General features: G+C 38.5%; 1 protein-coding gene across 1 annotated transcript in view; it reads left to right on the top strand.

Moving 5' to 3' along the window:
- The window catches only part of GRIN2B (glutamate ionotropic receptor NMDA type subunit 2B), a 549,931-nt gene extending 535,375 nt beyond the window's left edge, over positions 1–14,556 (top strand). Inside the window, exon 14 of the mRNA XM_083156581.1 lies at positions 6,975–14,556. Within this exon, the coding sequence (XP_083012707.1) occupies positions 6,975–8,735 (1,761 nt within the window). The 3' untranslated portion in view covers positions 8,736–14,556. The remainder of the gene's footprint in view (positions 1–6,974) is intronic.
- The last annotated feature ends 6,299 nt before the right edge of the window (positions 14,557–20,855 follow it).

Here is a 20,855-nt window from a genome sequence, read left to right as displayed (position 1 = left end):
ATATGATCCCAGTACTTTATTCATCTGTGGAGATTTAAACCTCATGTCTAATGTTTTGTTAGATCGCTCTCCTCCTCCAAAAAACACGATCACTCTCCCTAAAATTGGAGTACCTTACCTCATAGATTGTTTTAACCTAGTGGACTCCTGGAGAGCACTTAACCCGACTGAGAAGGACTTCACATGTTTGTCCCTGACACATGCTACATGGTCTAGGATAGATTATATATTGATCCCAGAACCCTCTCTTCCCAACCTAAAAAAAGTAGATATTTTACCCCCCACTCTATCTGACCATGGTTTGATCACAATTCACCTGATAATACAAGACACAGAAAAGCCAACTTTAAACTGGAGATTCCCATCTCATCTTGCCCAGTCTAGAGACCTGACAGATGCTCTCAACACCACCTGGAATAATTATATCTCTGAAAACAGCTCATATGCTGAAGAAAACCCTATTATTTTTTGGCAGACAGCCAAAGCAGTCATAAGAGGAGTAGTTATCTCTCATGTTTCTAGACTCCGGAAAAAACAGAAACTAAATTATAAGGAACTCCAGACGACTCTGACAAATGACTTTCATAAATTTAAGATCTCTCCCTCACCTGAGACTAAAATTCAATACAATACATCTAAAAAAAGGTTTGAAGACTACTTGCAACTGCAAGGAGATAAATATCTCTTTAATATTAACTCAAAGTTCTATAAATATGGGAACCGGGTAGGAAAACTTCTAACCAACTTATTACAGGGATCTAGAACTCAAAATATCATTCAACCCCAATTAAAGCCAGATGGCACACTTACTACTTCTAATGCCCAAATAGCTAAAATTTTCAGAGATTATTATAAGAATCTTTATACCCCTCCGGGGATGGTCCCGGATGAGCGAATGGATGCATCTACTCCCTTCTCTGAACCTGACCTAAATATAAGAAACGCTTATTGGAACACCCTCCAGACCCCACAAATTCCCTCTCACCTGCTTGACTCTCTTATAGCTCCGGTGACTAATGAAGAAGTCACATGGGCGATAGGAAGACTGAAATTAGCAAAAGCCCCAGGCCCAGATGGCTACACAAATGAATTCTATAAGACAATGTCACAACAATTAGTAGAACCCCTAACAAATTGTTTTAATGATATAATTAGCAAAAACACACTCCCTGATCATTTTTCTGACGCTATAATCAAAGTAATCCCAAAACCAGGCAGACCCCTAAACTTAACAGCTTCATATAGACCAATTTCGTTGCTCAACGTTGACTATAAGCTCTTTACGAAAATTATAGCAGAAAGAATGAAACCTATACTCCCCTTGATTGTACATGAAAATCAAACAGGATTCATAACAGGCCGACATTCAGCAGTTAATGTTAGAAGGGTCTTGGCAGCTATCCAACAAATTTCAAGTGAAACAAACGCCTCCTCGGCGTCTGGCCTGGTGCTGACGTTGGACGCCGAGAAGGCGTTTGATATGGTCCTTTGGCCTCATCTCTTTGAAACTTTAAAAAAATTTGGCTTCCCCTCCCGCTTCATAAGCATAATTGAAACTTTATATAACTCCCCGTCCTCAATAATTGCCTGTAATGGAATATTTTCTGAACCCTTCACTTTGGCCAGAGGCACGAGGCAGGGGTGTCCTCTTTCACCCCTCCTCTTTGCCCTGGCCATTGAACCTCTAGCGATAGCGGTAAGAACCTCTCCAATGATACAGGGCATTCAAATTGGTACTGAGGAACTAAAAATAGCACTCTTTGCTGACGACACACTAATATTTCTCTCTAACCCTACTAATTCTTTACCCGCCCTATTGCATCTCATTCGCTCGTTCGGTACCATCTCCGGATATAGGGTCAATTTAAATAAATCAGAAATCCTCCCAATTGGCCAAACCAGTATAAATTTAATTAATAGTTTAAATACCCCCTTTGTTGTAAATACATCCCACTTTAAATATCTAGGAGTACAGGTCCCAGCTAATCTCACTAAACTATACTCCCTCAATTTTACACCAGTTATCGCCCAAATCACTACCAAATTGGAAACATGGAAGGACCTGCCTCTTTCCTTGTTGGGAAGATTGGCGGTGATTCAAGCGATAATTTTTCCAAAAATTTTTTATAGCATGCAAATGCTCCCCATAGCCTTAACTAACTCGGATATTACTAAACTAGACTCAATTTTTTCCAAATTCATATGGCAAAATAAAAGGCCGAGAATCGCCAAACGGAAGATTAAAACTTTAAAATCGCAAGGAGGATTAGGTTACCCAGATCTAGCAGCATACTCAGATTCAGTGTTTTTTAGATATATCCTTGATTGGTTAATGATCTCTTCTAATTATACAGATTATAACCTGGATTGCGCCATATTCTACCCCTACTCCCCAAGTGCTCTGTTACACTTAAACATGAATAAAGTCCCTCAGAAATATAGATCACATATCTTACTCCATGATACACATGTGGCTTGGACAAACATTAATAAGAAGACCAAAAGAAACTCTCATATTACCCATTATATCCCGTTGTGGGGTAATCCCCTCTTTATACCTTCAATGCAAAATAAAGGATACAAGATATGGAGAGAGAGGGGGCTAGACGTCTCTTCCAAAATGTTCGACCCTGGAGGAAATCTCTATACTTTTCAACAATTAGCTCTAAAATATGACTTACCAAAGACTCATTTGTTTATGTACATGCAGGTTAGGCACTTTTTGTTTTCTCTAGAAATCCCACTATTAATCAATACCAAAATAGAAAAAATCTCACAAATAACAAATATTGATACATTATTAAGCTATGCCTCAGGGAAACCGTATAAAGTTAAATATCTATATACCTTATTAATGACGATAGATATCCTTAAAGACCCTCAATGGGCAACACTATCTTCCAAATGGAACTCAGATGTACCTATGATACAAAACGTCTCTATTATGTTAGATTCATATGATTCATCGATCTCTGCACTAAAATCTGTATATCTTCAAGAAGTCTACATAAGGACTTTACATCGAGCTTATATAACCCCCCATAGACGAAAATATATGGTCCAAGAGGAAAAAGGAGATTGTATAAAATGTGGAACACAGGTTGCAGATTTTCAACATTGCATGTGGGACTGCTACAAACTGAAAAGGTTTTGGAACAAGACTGTTCAATATATAAACACAATATTCCAGTCCTCTTTTACATTGGACATAGCAGCATGTATGGGACTAAACTACCAAACCTGGAAACAAAATGGCCTAAATAAGCAAACGCTCTCACTTTTGATTATGATTATAACTACAGCAAGAAAATGCGTCCTTATACATTGGACGAAGAAAACTGCACCGACTGTTGCCGCGCTTAAACAAAAATTATTACAGATTCTTTTTTTTGAAAGGAGATATGCGAGACTTGATCTAATAAGAGGTGCAAAAACCTTCTACCAGAAATGGTCTCCCTTTATAAACACCTTGGATACACCTGAAAGAAACCAGATTGCAATAACCTTTGAAAATGTAACCTCCTGTGATACACCTATAAATGTATAGATGTCTATATGTAATAATGTAGATCTGAATAAGAAATGAAGACAAATATTTGTGTATTAATGGAACCCACTCATTTTTAATATGTACGCCGCAGACAGGATATTTGATATGGTTCTTGGACAAGTAAGGAAACACCCCCCCCCCCCCCCCCCTTTCCATCCTCTTATTTTCCTTGTCTCCCCAGGTCTATTGTCTATATGTTACATGTTTAGAAGCTAGATATAGTAAGATAGCAATCTCAGAATGTTACAGGATAAAAACAGAATAATAGAAGATTATATAACTATATATTACTCCACTTAATATAGAATTAAGTCGATTGAAATGTTTAGGGTTATATTGGAAAATAGTTAGTGGAGAAAAAAGTATAAACATATTGTTATTCAGCTAAATCTTTCTTAAATAGGAATGATATTGTGTGATTTACTGTTGTATCGAAGATATACTTATATTGTATCTGAATGTCTATCTTTACCATATACCTTTCACTTTTATGTTTGAATGAAAGAAAAACGTAATAAAAAAGATTATAAAAAAAAAAAAAAGACATTAATCAATGTTGAAGTTTTAATAGAGTGGGCTGGAAGCTCTTTTCTGGGCACCATAACACACTATTAAAACTTCAACATTGATTAATGTCTTAAAGTGATGCGTCTAAAATGTTGAGCAGTGAGGCATTAAAGACACATTAGTTAAAACAGCAGGCAAAGGGTTACAGGGTCTCTCATATACTTCTTCTTGCGATTGTTTGGACGGGAGTACATCGGACGTCGCAAGTAAAATTGTACATATGTGTACGCGCAGAACGGTCGTATGTTTTGGACGGCCGAACGTGTATTCGGTCGATCGAACGGTCGCAAGAAAAAGGAAATTATACATATGTGTACCCAGCTTTAGGCTCCGATCCGATGTACACGGAAACGTGCATTGGATCCAATCTGATGTCAAACCCCACCAATTTGGGCTGATTTAATTTGATATATCAGGCTGATCTGTCGGAAGTCTTAAGCCTGAAGTGAACCTTCTTCTGGAGACCCTGACCTGCTGGCCAGCCAGCCTAACACAAGTCTTGTTATATGATGATGTATGAGCAGATTGGGAGATGGTGTCCTTAGCTCCGCAGCTGCTATTCTTTTCATAAACCAAGAAGGTTCAAAGGCAGGAAAATACTTCCCACAGGATCACAGGTGAAGTCATCCCTCTGGAATGATTGTCTTTGCTTTCCCACTGGTTAACTGAAAATCAGTCAGCCCATGGTGCGCCCCCTATGGGTTGGCACCGCTGCAGGGCTGTACTGGCTGTGCAGGCATTGCATTTCTCTCTGTAGATAGACATTTTGCAGAATTAAACTGTATCATCAGAAATATATCACCATTTAATTTGTCAGATAATGGTTACTAAAATTCTGTATATAATACTTGTTTGAATATCTACTGTACTTCAAAACAAAATGCCCACCGGCTGCCTACCGTAGGTCATAGCTGTGTATAGTGACAATGCATAATGTGGTGACTACTGTAGTCTCTGCTCTTGCTACAGATCACAATCCCATAGTTTGTTCCATAACAAAAATCAGTTTTAAGCCACGTAATTGAATCAACAGCTAAATTCAGTTACCAGCTTGTCACATGCATTTAGTTAGTAAAGCGCCAAGCTGTGCTGGAAACAGTGTCCAGAAATTAAACAACCTGGCAAGCCCTGCTGGCATAGTAGACTTGTATTGGTAACCGTGCCAGTCTCCTCCCAGATATATTGCTGCTGTTAGCAGGTGAAGAAGCAATGACTTTTGAAACAAAGATTTAAATAAATCTGTCATATGCGTTCCAAGGGTCATTTTAATACAGGTCCCGTCTGATCAACATTAACAAATAGTCAGTGTGTTACCTTTTAATCTCTTTAGATTTGTGCTTGGCGATTATTGTATAAAGCTACACAAATTTGTATTGGTTTTATACAAATTTCTGTAGCTTTAGAGTATGTCACATAACACATATATCTTTTTTTATATTACCATGCTGGTGTTTATTACTATTTACATTGTTGTTGCTTTTTTGTGTGCCTTGTTCTGGTATAATAGTCTTATATATGTATTTTCCTTGTAATGATTACGCTGTATGTCTTAAACTCTAAGATCTTCCATCAAACATCATTGATACAGTCATGCCAAACAGCCCCTCTCGGCATGGCCGCCGAGAGATGGGGTACTAATTACCCGGGCCCAGGCCTGATGGAGAGGCAACAGCAGCAGCAGCATGAGAGCTCAGCACATTACACGCTGTAGTGTGCTGTGCTGCAGCGAAGCTGCTGCTTCTGAGCTTCTGGATATTTTGTAATAGATTTTCTTCCAAACGCGTGAGTCCACGCCACCACAATTATGCCACACCCCCCAAAATTTTACACATCTGCATCAGATTGCTTACCATACAGAAGAGAAGCTTTTTTACGAAAAAAGTTGGAACGTTATGAGACTAGCCTGCACAAAGAAACTGTACTTTGGATTTATGTAAGTTACTGAGACAAATCTATATTGCTGTAGGTGCTACATTGAAGTGGATGCAAATCTTCTCCGTGCCAAATCCCATTGTTTTTCATATACTGAGTCAGTAAAAAAACAGAAATACAAGTGTTCTATAATAAATTAATCAGCAAAGCATTATTGCACACTAATCAAACGGCAACTGCTTTTTTGGCAAAAATACACCCAATGCTAGCAGAGGGCATGGCAGCTCAACTCACACCAAGCTATCTTGTGTATTGAGGCTAAATGTATAAGGACACATCTGAATGTAAAAAGTGTACTTTACAAATATAAGTTATTCGGTGTAAACCATGTGCTTTTTAAACTTTTGCTAAAAAAACATAATATAACATAATAATTTGTAATATTCACTTATACAATATTAAAGTTGTATGTATTTAATTTATTTATAGCTCTTAACTGATGCATAGAGTTTCAAAACAGGTTACCGTCATTGGGTGCCGTATCACTGGCCGATAGTCGGGATCCCGACCAACAGGGGCTACTCTCCCCGTGGGAGGTCCACAACCCAAAAGGGCCTTTTTTTGTGCTCGCCCCCCTGTTGGAGTACGAGCAGCTGGGATTCCGATGTCAGTATACTGACTGTCAGGATCCTAACCTTCGGCCAGTCATACCACACCTATGTCATTAAGGATACATTTGTACATATCTATAACTACAAATATATAATTAATAGTATTCATGTAATTATATTATTATTTTGAAAAGGTCCTCTAAGAAATGCCTTCAGTCTTTTTTAATCTGACCTTTTAATCAGTACAGTACAGTAGCAGTATTGCAAAATAGAAACTCCTATTTGTTAAATAAATCCACATGGAATATAATGTATTGCTGATAGACTAAATTATGTTATAATGATGTTTTAAACCTTTTTTTTCATCCATTTAGGGTATTTACAGTTGCATTCATGGAGTTCCAATAGAAGACAGACAGTCTACCATGAACTCCCCATCAGCTACAATGAACAACACCCACTCCAATATACTTCGTCTCCTCCGCACTGCCAAAAACATGGCCAATCTTTCTGGAGTGAATGGTTCTCCACAGAGTGCATTGGACTTTATTCGGAGGGAATCTTCAGTATACGATATCTCTGAACACCGACGGAGCTTTACGCACTCTGACTGTAAATCCTTTCAACCAGAGGAGAATCTTTTCAGTGACTACATCTCTGAAGTAGAAAGGACCTTTGGTAACCTTCAACTTAAAGACAGCAATGTCTACCAAGATCATTTTCATCACCATAGACCACACAGTATAGGAAGTAATAGCTCTATTGATGGATTGTACGACTGTGATAATGCTCCTTTTACAACACAACCAAGATCATTGTCCAAAAAACCCTTAGATATAGGTTTACCATCTAAACACCCAACAAACCAAATAGGTGATCTGTATGGAAAATTTTCAATCAAAAGTGATCGATATGGAGCTCCTGATGACTTAATTAGGTCTGATGTTTCTGATATATCCACTCATACAGTCACTTATGGCAACATTGAAGGCAATGCAAAAAGGAGGAAGCAATATAAAGATAGTCTAAAGAAACGTCCAGCATCAGCTAAATCCAGAAGAGAGTTTGATGAGATAGAACTAGCCTATCGCAGACGCCCAAGGTCTCCTGATCACAAGCGCTACTTCCGAGACAAGGAGGGTCTGCGAGATTTTTATCTGGATCAGTTCCGGACAAAAGAAAACAATCCCCATTGGGAACATGTAGACCTGACTGATATCTATAAAGAACGAGGGGAGGATTTTAAACATGAAAGTTCTTGTTCCAACCGACAGCATCAGAAACATACTGGCGAGTTTGGGCAGAATGAACGCAAACATGGTACTGGAGCTAATGCTTGGGAGAAAAACATTGCTAATTTAGAGTGGGATGACAGATCTGCAACCAACTTTTGTCGTAACTGTCCATCAAAAGTTCACAACTACGCAGGGCAGAACACTAATCGTCCCGCTTGTATTCGCTGTGAAGTCTGTAAGAAAGCTGGAAACCTTTATGATATCAGTGAAGACAACTCTCTTCAAGATTTGGATGCAAGACCAGTACCACCTGCCAACTCCAAATATCCACAAAGCCCATCGAATGGCAAAGCCCAGAAGCGTAACCGAAGTAAACTCCATCGCCAGCATTCTTATGACACTTTTGTGGACCTTCAGAAAGAAGATGTTACCTTAGCCCCACGCAGTGTCAGCTTAAAAGATAAGGAACGCTTTCTGGATGGAAGCCCATATGCCCATATGTTTGAAATGCCGAATGAGTCCAATTTTGCCAGCAAGTCCCATGGGCCAAGCCACAATCCTGGGGGTTATATGCTTAGCCGTTCCCTTTACCCTGACCGAGTCACCCAAAACCCATTTATTCCTACGTTTGGGGATGACCAATGTCTGCTGCATGGGAGCAAGCCCTACTATTTTAGGCAACCTGCTATTGGTGGCTTGAAGGGAAGGTCGGACTTCAGAGGGACTGGTAAATCACTTACTTCTCTTCATGCGGGTCCTCCAGGATGTTTCCAAAAAGACATTTGTATAGGGAACCAACCCAATGCCTGCGTTTCAAACAATAAGAACCCCAGATCTTTCAACAACTCTACCAATGGCCATGTGTATGAGAAGTTATCCAGCATTGAATCTGATGTCTGAGAGGGGGAGGTGGGCTGGGACCTAAATTCTCCCCTACCCAATTCCCAAATGTTATTCTCTCACAGTGAAACAGGACAGAGGTGTTCCTGAATGCTGTTGGAGTAGGATGAGATGCAGCCTATCTATTCCCTATTATCTTTCTTCTCTTCCTGGGCCATCTTGTATTTCTGTTCATGTGAAGATCAAATTCCAGCCTCAAGAAGCACCAAGCTGACATCAGAGGAGGGGGTGGGAGTGGGTCTTTGTTTGTTTTTAATTATAAAAGACTTGGGCTGAGTGCTGTAAGGGAGGGAGGAGAAAGGAATATGTACAGACATTCTCGAGTTTTCTTCCAAAACCATGACATGAAGAGCTGGGAGAAGACTTAGTTTCAGGAAGGTAATTCTCAAAGAGTGAAAAAAAGATGGTAGGGGGAAAGTTTCAGAATGAAAGAGGGCACTGATTGCATTATAGGAAGCTTCCATGAAACCCCCTGCATATAAGGGGCCGACTGGGCATCCGTTGTTGATGAGCAAATGGTACATAGCATGTCCATTGAAAGCGTAACTGGGAACTGCCCGTTGTAAGTGATATTGTATGTTTGTGTTGAGTAAGTCTGAAAACGTAAATAGATGGCTTTGTATGATTACATAAACCCTAAAGTGAGTTATCTCCACTTGTCCATCCACCTTATACTCACTTTAGCTTTTCATCCATTACAATTTTGCCAGTACACATAGTATTAATTCTGATTCAGGTTATTCCTGCTAATCCTTAAGTAGACATCACATATAATTTGAGATGAAAATTCACAATAAAAATACATTACTTTTTCTTTGGTCTGTTAACAAAAATCATTTGACGTTTAAAAAAAAACGACTAAAAATGATTTAAGCTAATTGCTCAGGAACACTACAATAATATTCAACGCTGTTGTCACTACTGACCACAAACTTTTTACAATACATAAAGAAGAAATACATGACATAACTGAACTTTTACAAATAAAACAGCAATGTAAATTTAGAATAGTTTTTTATAACTTTTTATATTTAGTTGGCTGTGCAAGGTTATTGGTTCTGTTTGGTAGCTCACTCTTTCAGTTAACTCAGCCATGATTAATATCATTTAACTGACTGTTTAATGAAAGTAGACATAGAAATAGAAATATCAAGACAATAGAATACCCACATCTGGATCCAAGGGCTTCCTGACATGCCACTGTCTTTTCAGGAACAGATAGTACCAGTCTGGGTTAAAGAATTATGGTTGTCCTTCATAGTGAAGGAAGAATTTTAGTTATCTTGATAAACATTTCTGATACTCTGTTTCCATCAGCTGAGCTTTATTTAAAGGAAGCCATTCTTACAGGATCCCAGTCATTTCATGGCCACAGTTATATACTGTAAGCATGAGTTGATCCAATAATAAAACTGGATCATATTTTTTTCACATCCTGGCCACTGTTATAATGAAGATACCAAACAATAATAAAAAAAACAACAACTGCTTGCCATTAAGGATATAACCTGACATTAGGGTAATGCTAATTGTTCGCTGAGGGCTATTTTTCACATGTGCTGCATCTCAGCCTGTAATATAATATTCACATATATGTGTTTTCTTCATTGTTTATTGAAGAAGTTCATTGGATGGACAATGGAAAGATTGTTTTGGTAATGATATGGTATGGTTGGTTTGGTGATTGAGGGCAGAATCCTAGCACAAGAGCTATGACCATAAGGGCATTAATCTTCATTTCTCCTTGGCAACACATGGTTCTAGCTGGAGATATTGGGAAGCGTCAACCTAGCCTCCAATTAGTACTTCCGTCACGTTGAATGTGAGGGGAGAGAAATTAGGGTGCCGCTTCAGTCATCAGAAACATGGGATGGAATCACACCACCCACAGTTAATTTTTTTTTTTTTTTGTAAATATGTGGTTGAACATTTTTGTTTTCCAATAGACTTTTCTATGAATTTGTAGTGACACAAAGGGAGATGGCTGTGTGCCCTGTCCCCAAGATACCTATTTTTACAGGTTTCAAGGCTCTGTATCCCTGTGCCATTTCTCTGAGCTGTTGGATCATAGTTCTTTAATATCTCTGGCTCATTTTTATTTGATTTGATTTTTTTCTTTGTGTGCCAATTGACAGAGCTCAGTCCTGGAGGTGAGAAGCTCTTTTATATGTGCCAATTCCTTGAGTCACCTGATGCCAGACTCAAAATACATGTGCCAAAATACTGAAGCCACCTTAGAATTAAGACGCTCATCGTCATTTACCCTGATTTACTAGCCTACACATCTATGAAGCCATTCAACCAGAATGTGAAACTGGCATTATCTCAATGCCGACGTATGGTGGATTCACTGACAGAACATCATTAACTCCTTCTCTGCCTGATTGTTCTTCAGATGGCTGTTATGAAGGTGTTAAAGTGAAATCAAGTGTCAAAATAAATCTTGAGCTCTAGCACTTTGAAGCATGTGTATCAAGGTACAGTTTGCTGTCTAAATTGGGTACTGGGGTGAGTTTCAGATCTGAAAAGTTTGAGATCACTTCATTAATACCTACAAAACTTGACTTTGAATGTTATTTTGAGCATTTTGAAAATTAATGATGGGTTGTCAACTAAAAGAACCCTTAACAACTACTATTAAATATGTATATTACAATTATTCTACTATGCTGCATACTGGTTATACAGTAAGTTATTGGCAGTGCAATCAAAGGTGAATAAAGTTTATTAACAGAGATTGGCATATATAGTTAGCAGTACTTTGCACAGAGTAACCTTCTCATCTGCACTTGAGAACACTACAGTATATCCAGAACCTCACCTCATATGTCTGCATTACTTATATAATTGAATTTTGTGCACACTGACAAACATTTTATTTTGTATTGTTTTAATGCCTTAATTTTTATGTATATTTTTTTTATTTAATGCCTGGTTAACTTGCAGATAAGTTGGACTACACAGCTGATTGTAATAATTTTCTTTGTAAATTAGTTACCTGGTTCAACAACCAGTTTATTTAATAAGACCATACTGTATATAAGAGCAGACCATTATTACTCTGGGGCAATGGGTTTTATTAGTATGTTCTACCCACCATACTATGGCCCTTCAGATCTGATCGCAGTACAAATTTGTTCTCAAAATGGGCAAAACCATGTGCACTGCAGGTGGGGCAGATGTAACCTGTATAGAGAGAGTTATATTTGTGTGAGTTATTTTGTTTCAGTGCAGGGTAAATACTGGCTGCATTATTTTTACATTGCAATTTAGATATCAGTTTCAACACACCCCACCCAAATTTAACTCTCTCTGCTCATGTTACATCTGCCCCACCTGCAGTGCACATGGTTTTGCCCACTTTGAGAACAAATTTGTACTGCGATCTGATCTGAATAAGGGCCTAAATGCTTAATATACAAAATGATTGATGAGTTTAGCGGTATAACAAATGTATAAACCTACCACAAGCTAAAGAATACCTACATTACATGAAAACCAATGCTGTGACTTCAAAGTGATCGCAGTAGTAAAGACACGTTTACTATTAAGATATTTGTAATAAAGATGGACACAACAGTAAAACCATAGTAATCAATATGTGGGCTGGATGTCCTTGATCCCTAAGATATAATATATATATATATATATATATATATATATATACATATATATATATATATATATATATATATATATAATTTTTAACTAAAAAGGCTACATGACCAGATCAGATCACTGGTCTGCTGTTCTGCACAAGCGCAAAGCTATCCTCCACCTGTACCATAATGCAGGGACGTGCAGTGAGGTAAATGGCTGAGGTGTCCCTGGCAAGTACCAGAGTTAGATTTGCACACAATTTATGAGCCATGGGGTACATGCCGGCATTTTACACATGTGCAGCAGTATACACTGCTGGAGATTTGATGAGTTTTGATAAGAGATGTGCAGGAAAGGTAGCCAGGTGAGGCACTGCCTCACCTGCCATAGACTTTTTACTCCAGAGTTCTGACTATAAAAATTATTAGAATAATAAAAAGAAGATTTTTTTTAAAATATATTCTTTGTATTTTTTACATACTTTATAAACTCAAAACTTCAGCATATATGTTAGTATGACAGGAAAAGCTGTGCCTCACCTGCCTCACCCCACCGCACGCCACTGCCATAATGTAACTACTACTATTAAAGTCAGGTAAACTGACTGCATCATAATGTGTTTTGTTAAGTGAATAATCTCATAATATTTAATTGCAAAGCCTGAAAACTGCCAGTATAATAACTTTTTACCTAAAGTGCAAGCAGGAGTCAGAATGTGTAATGTATTGCACATATTTCTCAACTGTTACACCTACCAGATTGGGAAAGATTAACCTAACACCTAATCTGCCACAACTCCACCACTATCCACCCAAGCACTGCCCACATATGTCTGCCCCTTTAGTGGACCACCAATATGGACTGTCCAATGAAAATCGGGACTTTCTAGCACGTGTATTACAGTAGTAGTATAATAGCATTTACATCAAACCACATACATGTATCATGTATCTGTTTGTCCAAACAAGCCTATGGGCCTCCCGGTTACAGTACCAAGTGCAAAGTCATCTTCGTGAAGACTGGTGTTTTTCCTGCTTGTTAAATCAACCAGACCTTAGTTCTGATGTTTAACGCATCACTCATTCATTTATAAAACAAAGGTGAGAAGGTAACAAAAGAAACACTTAAAGTCTTATGGCTAAGTAACCCTTTTTGTTTGGTTGAATTTTGTTTGAGATTTGTGAGCACCGCCATAGACATCAGAAAAAACAATAACAGTGGATTTCCACCTACCCATCCATGAATATTTAAATCTCATGGCACTTGTCTTAGATCAATGTTGATCATTTTGGCATAAAATTGTGCAAAGTACTCCTGACTAATATGTACAATATGCAATTCAGTACCAAAATATTTGAATGTAATAACTATTTTTCAAAGTTTTCTATGGAATAATGTACTTTTACTGTGTATGCCATATGATACATATATAGTACCAGTATATACCACTGTAATATGAAATAATAGGCCAATTTGGATACTATAGTTGCAGACTGATAGAAAGTCAAGAATTGCTTTGTTTGTCTACATAAATATTCCTTGATACATATGCCAATAAGTGAAAAAGGGATTTAAAAAGTCCAGTTAGTGCATATATTTTAAGTCACTTGTGTGCCCAGAATTCCATAGGGTTCTCTAGCCCAGACAATGGTTGGAGAGAAGGATATATTTCAGGGATACAGTTAATGATACAGTCAGCACCCTATGTAATTTCAAGCGTGTAATTTCTATTTTTTGTGGTTTTCCACGTTTTGGCTGTAGAAATGTTTGCTGTTAATGTATAGGAAACACTTCATTTCTTGAGTAGCTTTTTCTTGTGTGGTTGGTTTTATCAACTGATTTATTTATTTTTCTCCTTCACAATCTCAGCTGCTTTTCTGGCTGAAATAATTTCTCTATAAATGCTGCTATCATGTACCGGATAGAAATTATGATGTGCTTTCTGGACTTTCCACCAGGTGGAGCTGTGATGGGAGACTCATTTATTTGTAGAGAAAGGTGACCAGCCTGTGGATAGAAGGATCTTCAGTGCCAAACATTTCTGACCTGACTTAGTGCACCCTACATGAAAGCAACATGGTCAGAGTTTAAAGGGAATCTAACAAAACTTAGCAGAATGACAGAAATTGTTAAGCGTTATGATCTACTTTCAATATCACCTCTTTAAACAAGGGTACACTGGTGATGTTTCATGCCTAATATAGAAAAACATGTTTTTTTTTTTTAAAAACTTAAAAAATAACTTAGATTTGTTTATCTTATTTCTTATTGTCAGAAAGAGGATATAAAATTAATTACATTCTACTAATTTTATCTTACTATGGCTTTTTTATTTGTTTCCATGTAGGAGCTTATGCCATTATAACAAAAGCAAGGTATTCCATTCAAGAAAGCGGAAACTCTACATAACAGAAGTTAATGCATGAGTCCCTAATAACATAATTTTGCACCTTGGTTAGGGGCACCAAGAATGGAGTGTGACTGATAGAGCCAGGGAGGTTTAGCAATGTTTCCCCACACCCCATTAGCGCACACCTTCATAACAGTGCACAATGTGCCATGCAGGACGAGGTTGTGGCTCAATAATTCGCCCTGCCCCACTTTAACATTAGGGCCTGACAGATATCTTGGCAGCTCTGAACCTGGTAGGAAGATTACATAACTGCTAAGAACACAAAACGGCACAAGTACTGTATAATGAAATAGGGAAAACTATAATATTCCAGGGGACATATCATTATATTTTATTTACCCTGAACTTTTCTTGGAACGATAAACTGAATTAAAAAAATATAGATTTTTTAGACAAGACATTGTCCTCTTGAATTGCACCCATTAATAACTTTACAGAAGTATTATAGTAATGCACACTAGGCTCCAACCACTAAAATTTTGAGGTGCCAGAAACACTGTTAATAAAAACATACAATTTAGAGTATACAAACAATGATTGCTTTAATTAAAACAGTAAGGGGGAAATCTAATAGGATGAGAGATTCAGAAAGTGATAGATTTGGTAAGAAATCTCCAGGTTTTTTTTTTAAAGCGGCAATCATTCACACTGCAAAACCAGTTTGATTTGAAAGTGTAAATGATTGCCGCTTTAAAAAAAATCTGGAGAGAAATCACCAAATCTCTAAGAGATTTAAAATAAGAAATGACCAAATCTCTCACTTTCTGAATCTCTAATCCATTTCAATTTCACCCTAAAACTCATCCTTATACTTGAGAAACCCTTTTTTTTTTACATAAGGAAGCTTGCTGGAGAAAGCAAAGCATTTGAAAGTATAGATACTCCAAAAAAACTATTATTTGTATTTTTTTAGTTCATTAAATAACTTTTAAGGAGTAAAAGCATACTAATCTGTGTGATATCGCCATAGAAATTCACAAAAAATTAGTGTTGTTTTTTTTTTTTTTTTTCACAAAGTTACCCATTACAAATAAACAGAGCTGGTTGACAGTTACATAACATTTCCATGCAGGTATTTGGAAATCAGGAAACCGTAACCAATCATACAGCAAGTTACATCACAGCCCAGGAGAGAATTTGGGAGCAGCTAATTCTAGTGTACAGAAAGCCAGAACTGTGATAATTTTTTTTCCTGTTGTGTTAATTTTTTTAAGGTTTTTTCTTTCAAATGTGTCATGAACAAGAAAAAAAAAATTAAAAAAAAAATGTTTACTATAATTCCTCCTCTGCTGTTTACAAATAAAAGTTTTAAAGGGATAGAAACTTTAAATGAAAATATAACGTATATATATATATACATATGTACATATATATATTAATTGAAAGTAATTCACAGGCGTTTTACATTATGAAACAGGGTGTTTTTTTTAAGTCAAATGTTTAAAGAAAAAAAGAGATCTAGTATCTCTGACTTTCATGTTGTTTATATGTGTGTAAAATCAAACAAACAACTTTTGAAGGCAATTTTTCACGCCTCTTAACTGGTATAATAAAAACAAATAAAATAAAGGACTCAATGGAATTTTGCCAGAGACTTTGCGACTTATGGGTATAAAATTATCTAATTATTGTTTTGTGTGCTGCTTCACTGAAAATATCTTCATTTTTTTAATTTTACATTTTGTTTGTAAAAAAAAAAAAAAATCTAAGTTATGGTCAAGGTCAGAAACTTTAAAATATCACCCAAGTACCAGAATATACAGACAGAACTGATTTGCTCAGAAATGTTCTATAAGGAATTCAATTTCCAATTTACCAATGGGAATATTTTTAAATAAAAAAAAATATTCTGTTAATATGTCGGAAAATGGTAAACCTTTCATTTTGTGTTAATTTGTATTATTATTATTATTATTATTTGTAAGAAGAACAGAAAGAATATCTTGTGGGTGATGTAATAGGATGAGAGAGTCAGAAAGTGAGATTTTCTAAGAAATTACCAGTTTTTTTAAAGCAGCAATCATTTACACTGTAAAACCAGTTTGATTATGCAGTGTAAATGATTGCCGCTTTAAAACAAACTCTGAATCTCTCATCCTATTAAATTTCACCTCTTGTGTTTGCACAAGGATACTAATGGGCTGAGGTACATGCTATTCTCGCAGCCAGAACAGTTTATGGGCAGCTAACATAAAACTGGAATGAAAGGGTTTTTTTTTTTTTTACCTCATTGATTGACAGGTTTTGATGGGACCTACAGTAATAGGTTAGTAAATACAGGTTGCATAAGCTGAAAATGCAACAATGATTCTAAAATATTTCTGGATCTTTCACTAACAAAAATATTTTTCTACACTTTCTTGCCAATGGAAGTGTTATTAAAAGCTTTACAATATTTGTGTTGCAGTGTTCAGCAGTTTACAGTTTGGAAGAGCAGACATCGGCAAGCATTTTTATCGAGCCATTCTATTCATCAGCTCCTAAATGATAGTCACTTCAAAAGCATGTCAACACTGAAATAGCAGTGAGGCCAAATGCTTAAGTGTGTAGCTAGGCAACTCACTGTCCACTCCTTCATTTATCCACACTATTCAAGGAACTGACATTATTGATTTGTTCTTTTGATGAAATTACTGAAGCTGCTAGAGCAACCGTTTTACAACCTTTAGTATAGACTGCAGGAATTATGATTTGTAAATATCTCGATATAAACAATGATACCAGACAAAAGGGTTGCCATCAGGAATTTTGGGGCCCAGGACTAATTTCCAGTCCCCCCCCCTTCCTCACTTGATTTACAATAACCCAGCTCCTGCTCCCCCATCTCCTCTTCAGCTGAGATGCAACCCAGAGGTCCCAGAGTGCAGGCTTTTTCAATTAATGATGTTGGTGTCTAATTAAAATGCAGCACCAGCTGATGAGCCAATCACAGCTCGCGTACTGGCAGTCGCTCTGATTGGCTGCCGGTATGCAGGCTCTGATTGGGTCAAAAGCCGGTACAGCATTTTAATTGCCCGCGGCCTCCTGGGTCGAATTAGCCTGCGCTCCGGGACCTTCTTTGTTCAGCGCAGTGAAGGCAGTTGGGGGGGGGGGGGTGCGGTGTGCAAAATGTCCTGCCCAGGCCCTTCCAGAGGCTGGGGCCCGGGACAGCTGTACCTACAGCACCCCCCTATTGGTGGCCCTGCCAGCCAAAGGTTTGTCTGCCCAGGAGAGCTGCCCCGTCATTACGTATTGTAATGGTGGCTTAAGTTTAGCATTTCAGTATGGTCAGCCATGAAAAATAAGTTCAGTATGCATTTTTTTTCCTGAGAATGCCTAGTTGTGATCACACACACATGATATATATATATATATATATATATATATATATATATATATATATATATATATATATATATATATGGCATGCATACAGGTGGGAATAGTTGATATCTGGTTACGTAGAAAAAGATAGAGAATGTTCGGGTGCACTCAGAGCGTATTTCAGCAATAGGTCCAACTGATAGTTTTCACTTACTTAAAATGTAACCTTTATTATTATTCTTTAAAAAAGGAGGTGTATTGGTTCCACACCTGATTCCGGCTGAAGAAGCCGGCTTGTCGGTGAAATGCGCATAGGCGCGTAATGTGAAATTGCTCAATGAATTATGAAATGTGATCAGTGAAATAATAGAAATGTATGCATGTAATTATGTAAGATAAATGGAAAGTAGTAATACACAGACCAGCCAACCTACAGTAGAGAGAGCTGTATGATATAAGCGCTGCATATAGACACAGGAGGTAATAGTACGTATGTCCCAACTGCATGCGACAAGACCAAGACGCCGACAACAGCAGACACACTACCTAATAGAAAAGTGTGGAATACCCACTAAAATTGTAATAACAACATTACACAGTGATTTGGCACACAGAGATTAGAATAAGATAAAGCACACTCCAGCTGCACCTGAAACAGAGACGGGTGAGGCAGCAGCCTCTGACAGATACTGAAAAATACAGTGCGTATGCCCCGGTCACATGTGGCGATATTGAGATGCCGAATATAGTATATATATTCCATAAAAAGTGTACTACCAAGTAATCAGTCTGTGATAACAATTAAATATACAGGAGGCAACAGCACTGACCAGGAGGTAACAGTACGTGTCTCAACTGCATGCAGCGGGACCAAGACGCCGACAGCAGCAGACACACTATTTAGGAACCAGAAACAAGAACCAGTAGGCGCCTCCTGTATATCAGTATGAATTTATTACACCATTAGCAATCACTAAATAACACACATAGAATACAATAAAATAAAGGATAAAAGGTATTGGATAAATTGCATGCATTCACTATTCAATTAAAAGAAGGCCATGTAAATGCATTAGCATAAATGTGTAACACATAGTTACCAAGTCCTGGATTGGACCAAATGGGACAGTAGTAGCAGTCACTCCATGGGGGGTAATCCCAAATATAGTCTGTGTTGGTCGAATATTATTTGTAATCCTCCCAGCGAGGGTAAATCCTGGAAAAGATGGAGTGGATCCCTCACAGCAGCAGGTGACCATTTGGGGATGGTGCCTTGGTCGCTTGGCTGGTGGATTGGCACTGTCTCACAAATCTACAGTGTGTAGTGCGGAGTGGGTGGGCACACTTGACCAGTATGCCTTGCCTTGGTGTGCAAACCACAGCTACTGCAGCGGCCAGCAAGCCAACTGTAGGCTGAAGTACACAGTCTCCGGCGGGCATAACTCCGTGTAGACTTGTGCTGCTGTAAGAAGCAGACTGGCTGATCACGGTCCTCCGTGTATCAGCATCGGCAGAGGGAACACTCTGTGCTGCCTGTGAGTGTCCGTGGGTTGGACCAGAGTGTACAAGGGGGATTTTTTGCCGGGGTATGTGCTCCCAATCGACCCTTTATGTCTTCAGTCTGCCGGTGGTTAGGGAAAAGCTCCTCTTAAGACGCGTTTCGCCGCACACAGGCGGCTTTTTCAATTCCAAATTGGTCCAATCCAGGACTTGGTAACTATGTGTTACACATTTATGCTAATGCATTTACATGGCCTTCTTTTAATTGAATAGTGCATGCATGCAATTTATCCAATACCTTTTATCCTTTATTTTATTGTATTCTATGTGTGTTATTTAGTGATTGCTAATTGTGTAATAAATTTATACTGATATACAGGAGGCGCCTACTGGTTCTTGTTTCTGGTATCTTTTGTATTGAGGGCGGCAACCCTCTCCCAGAAGGCAGCCACCTGTGTATAAGCACAACACACCATCCCTAGCGCTCAAGTTTTGCTCTATTTTTTACCCTATTTAGGAAAGAATGCTGGATACCCACAGTTTTTGCAACAACATTTTATGTGGCAGCGATATGGCACACTGAGATTAAAATAAACAATAAAGCACACTCCGGCTGTTTATGGAATAGAGACGGGAGAGGCAGTAGCCTCACACAGATACTGGAAAATACAGTGTGTATGCCCTGGCTACACCTGACGATATTGAGATGCCGAATGTAGCATACATTTCCAAACAGTGGCGTAGCTACGTTTTGGGCGCCCCCCCCCGCCATTAGGGGGGGCACCCCCCCCTCACCGCCACCCCGCCAAGCACCCCTACCCCCCTGCCCCGCCGCCTATGCAAACCCACCCCCAATCGCCCAAAGCCTTATCTATCGCGCTGGTTCCGGCGGCTCCGTTCTTCTGCTGAGGACCACCACAAAATGGCCGCCCCCATACAGCAGACAGTTTCAGAGAACTGTGTGCTATATGGGGGCGGCCATTTTGTGGTGGTCCTCAGCAGAAGAACGGAGCCGCCGGGACCAGCGAGATAGGTAAGTCTGCGGGGGATTGGGGGGGGGTTTAACTATAGCACCGCAGCCCCCGGCGCCCCCACATGCACAGCGCCCCCCCCCCCCCGCGGTGGCGGGGGCTGCGGTGCTATAGTTACGCCGCTGTTTCCAAATAAAGTGCACTTGAAAGTAATCAGTCTGCAACAACAACAAAATATATAGTACAGACATAGCACATGGAAATTGAAATAAGTGACAAAATTACTCTGACTACATCAGGCGAAATAGAGACGCCAGCAGCAGTGAGAACTTC

Source organism: Crinia signifera, chromosome 8, assembly GCF_055691185.1.
Source record: "Crinia signifera chromosome 8, ASM5569118v1, whole genome shotgun sequence".
Lineage (NCBI taxonomy): Eukaryota > Metazoa > Chordata > Amphibia > Anura > Myobatrachidae > Crinia > Crinia signifera.
This window is presented reverse-complemented; position numbering and strand designations above follow the sequence as displayed.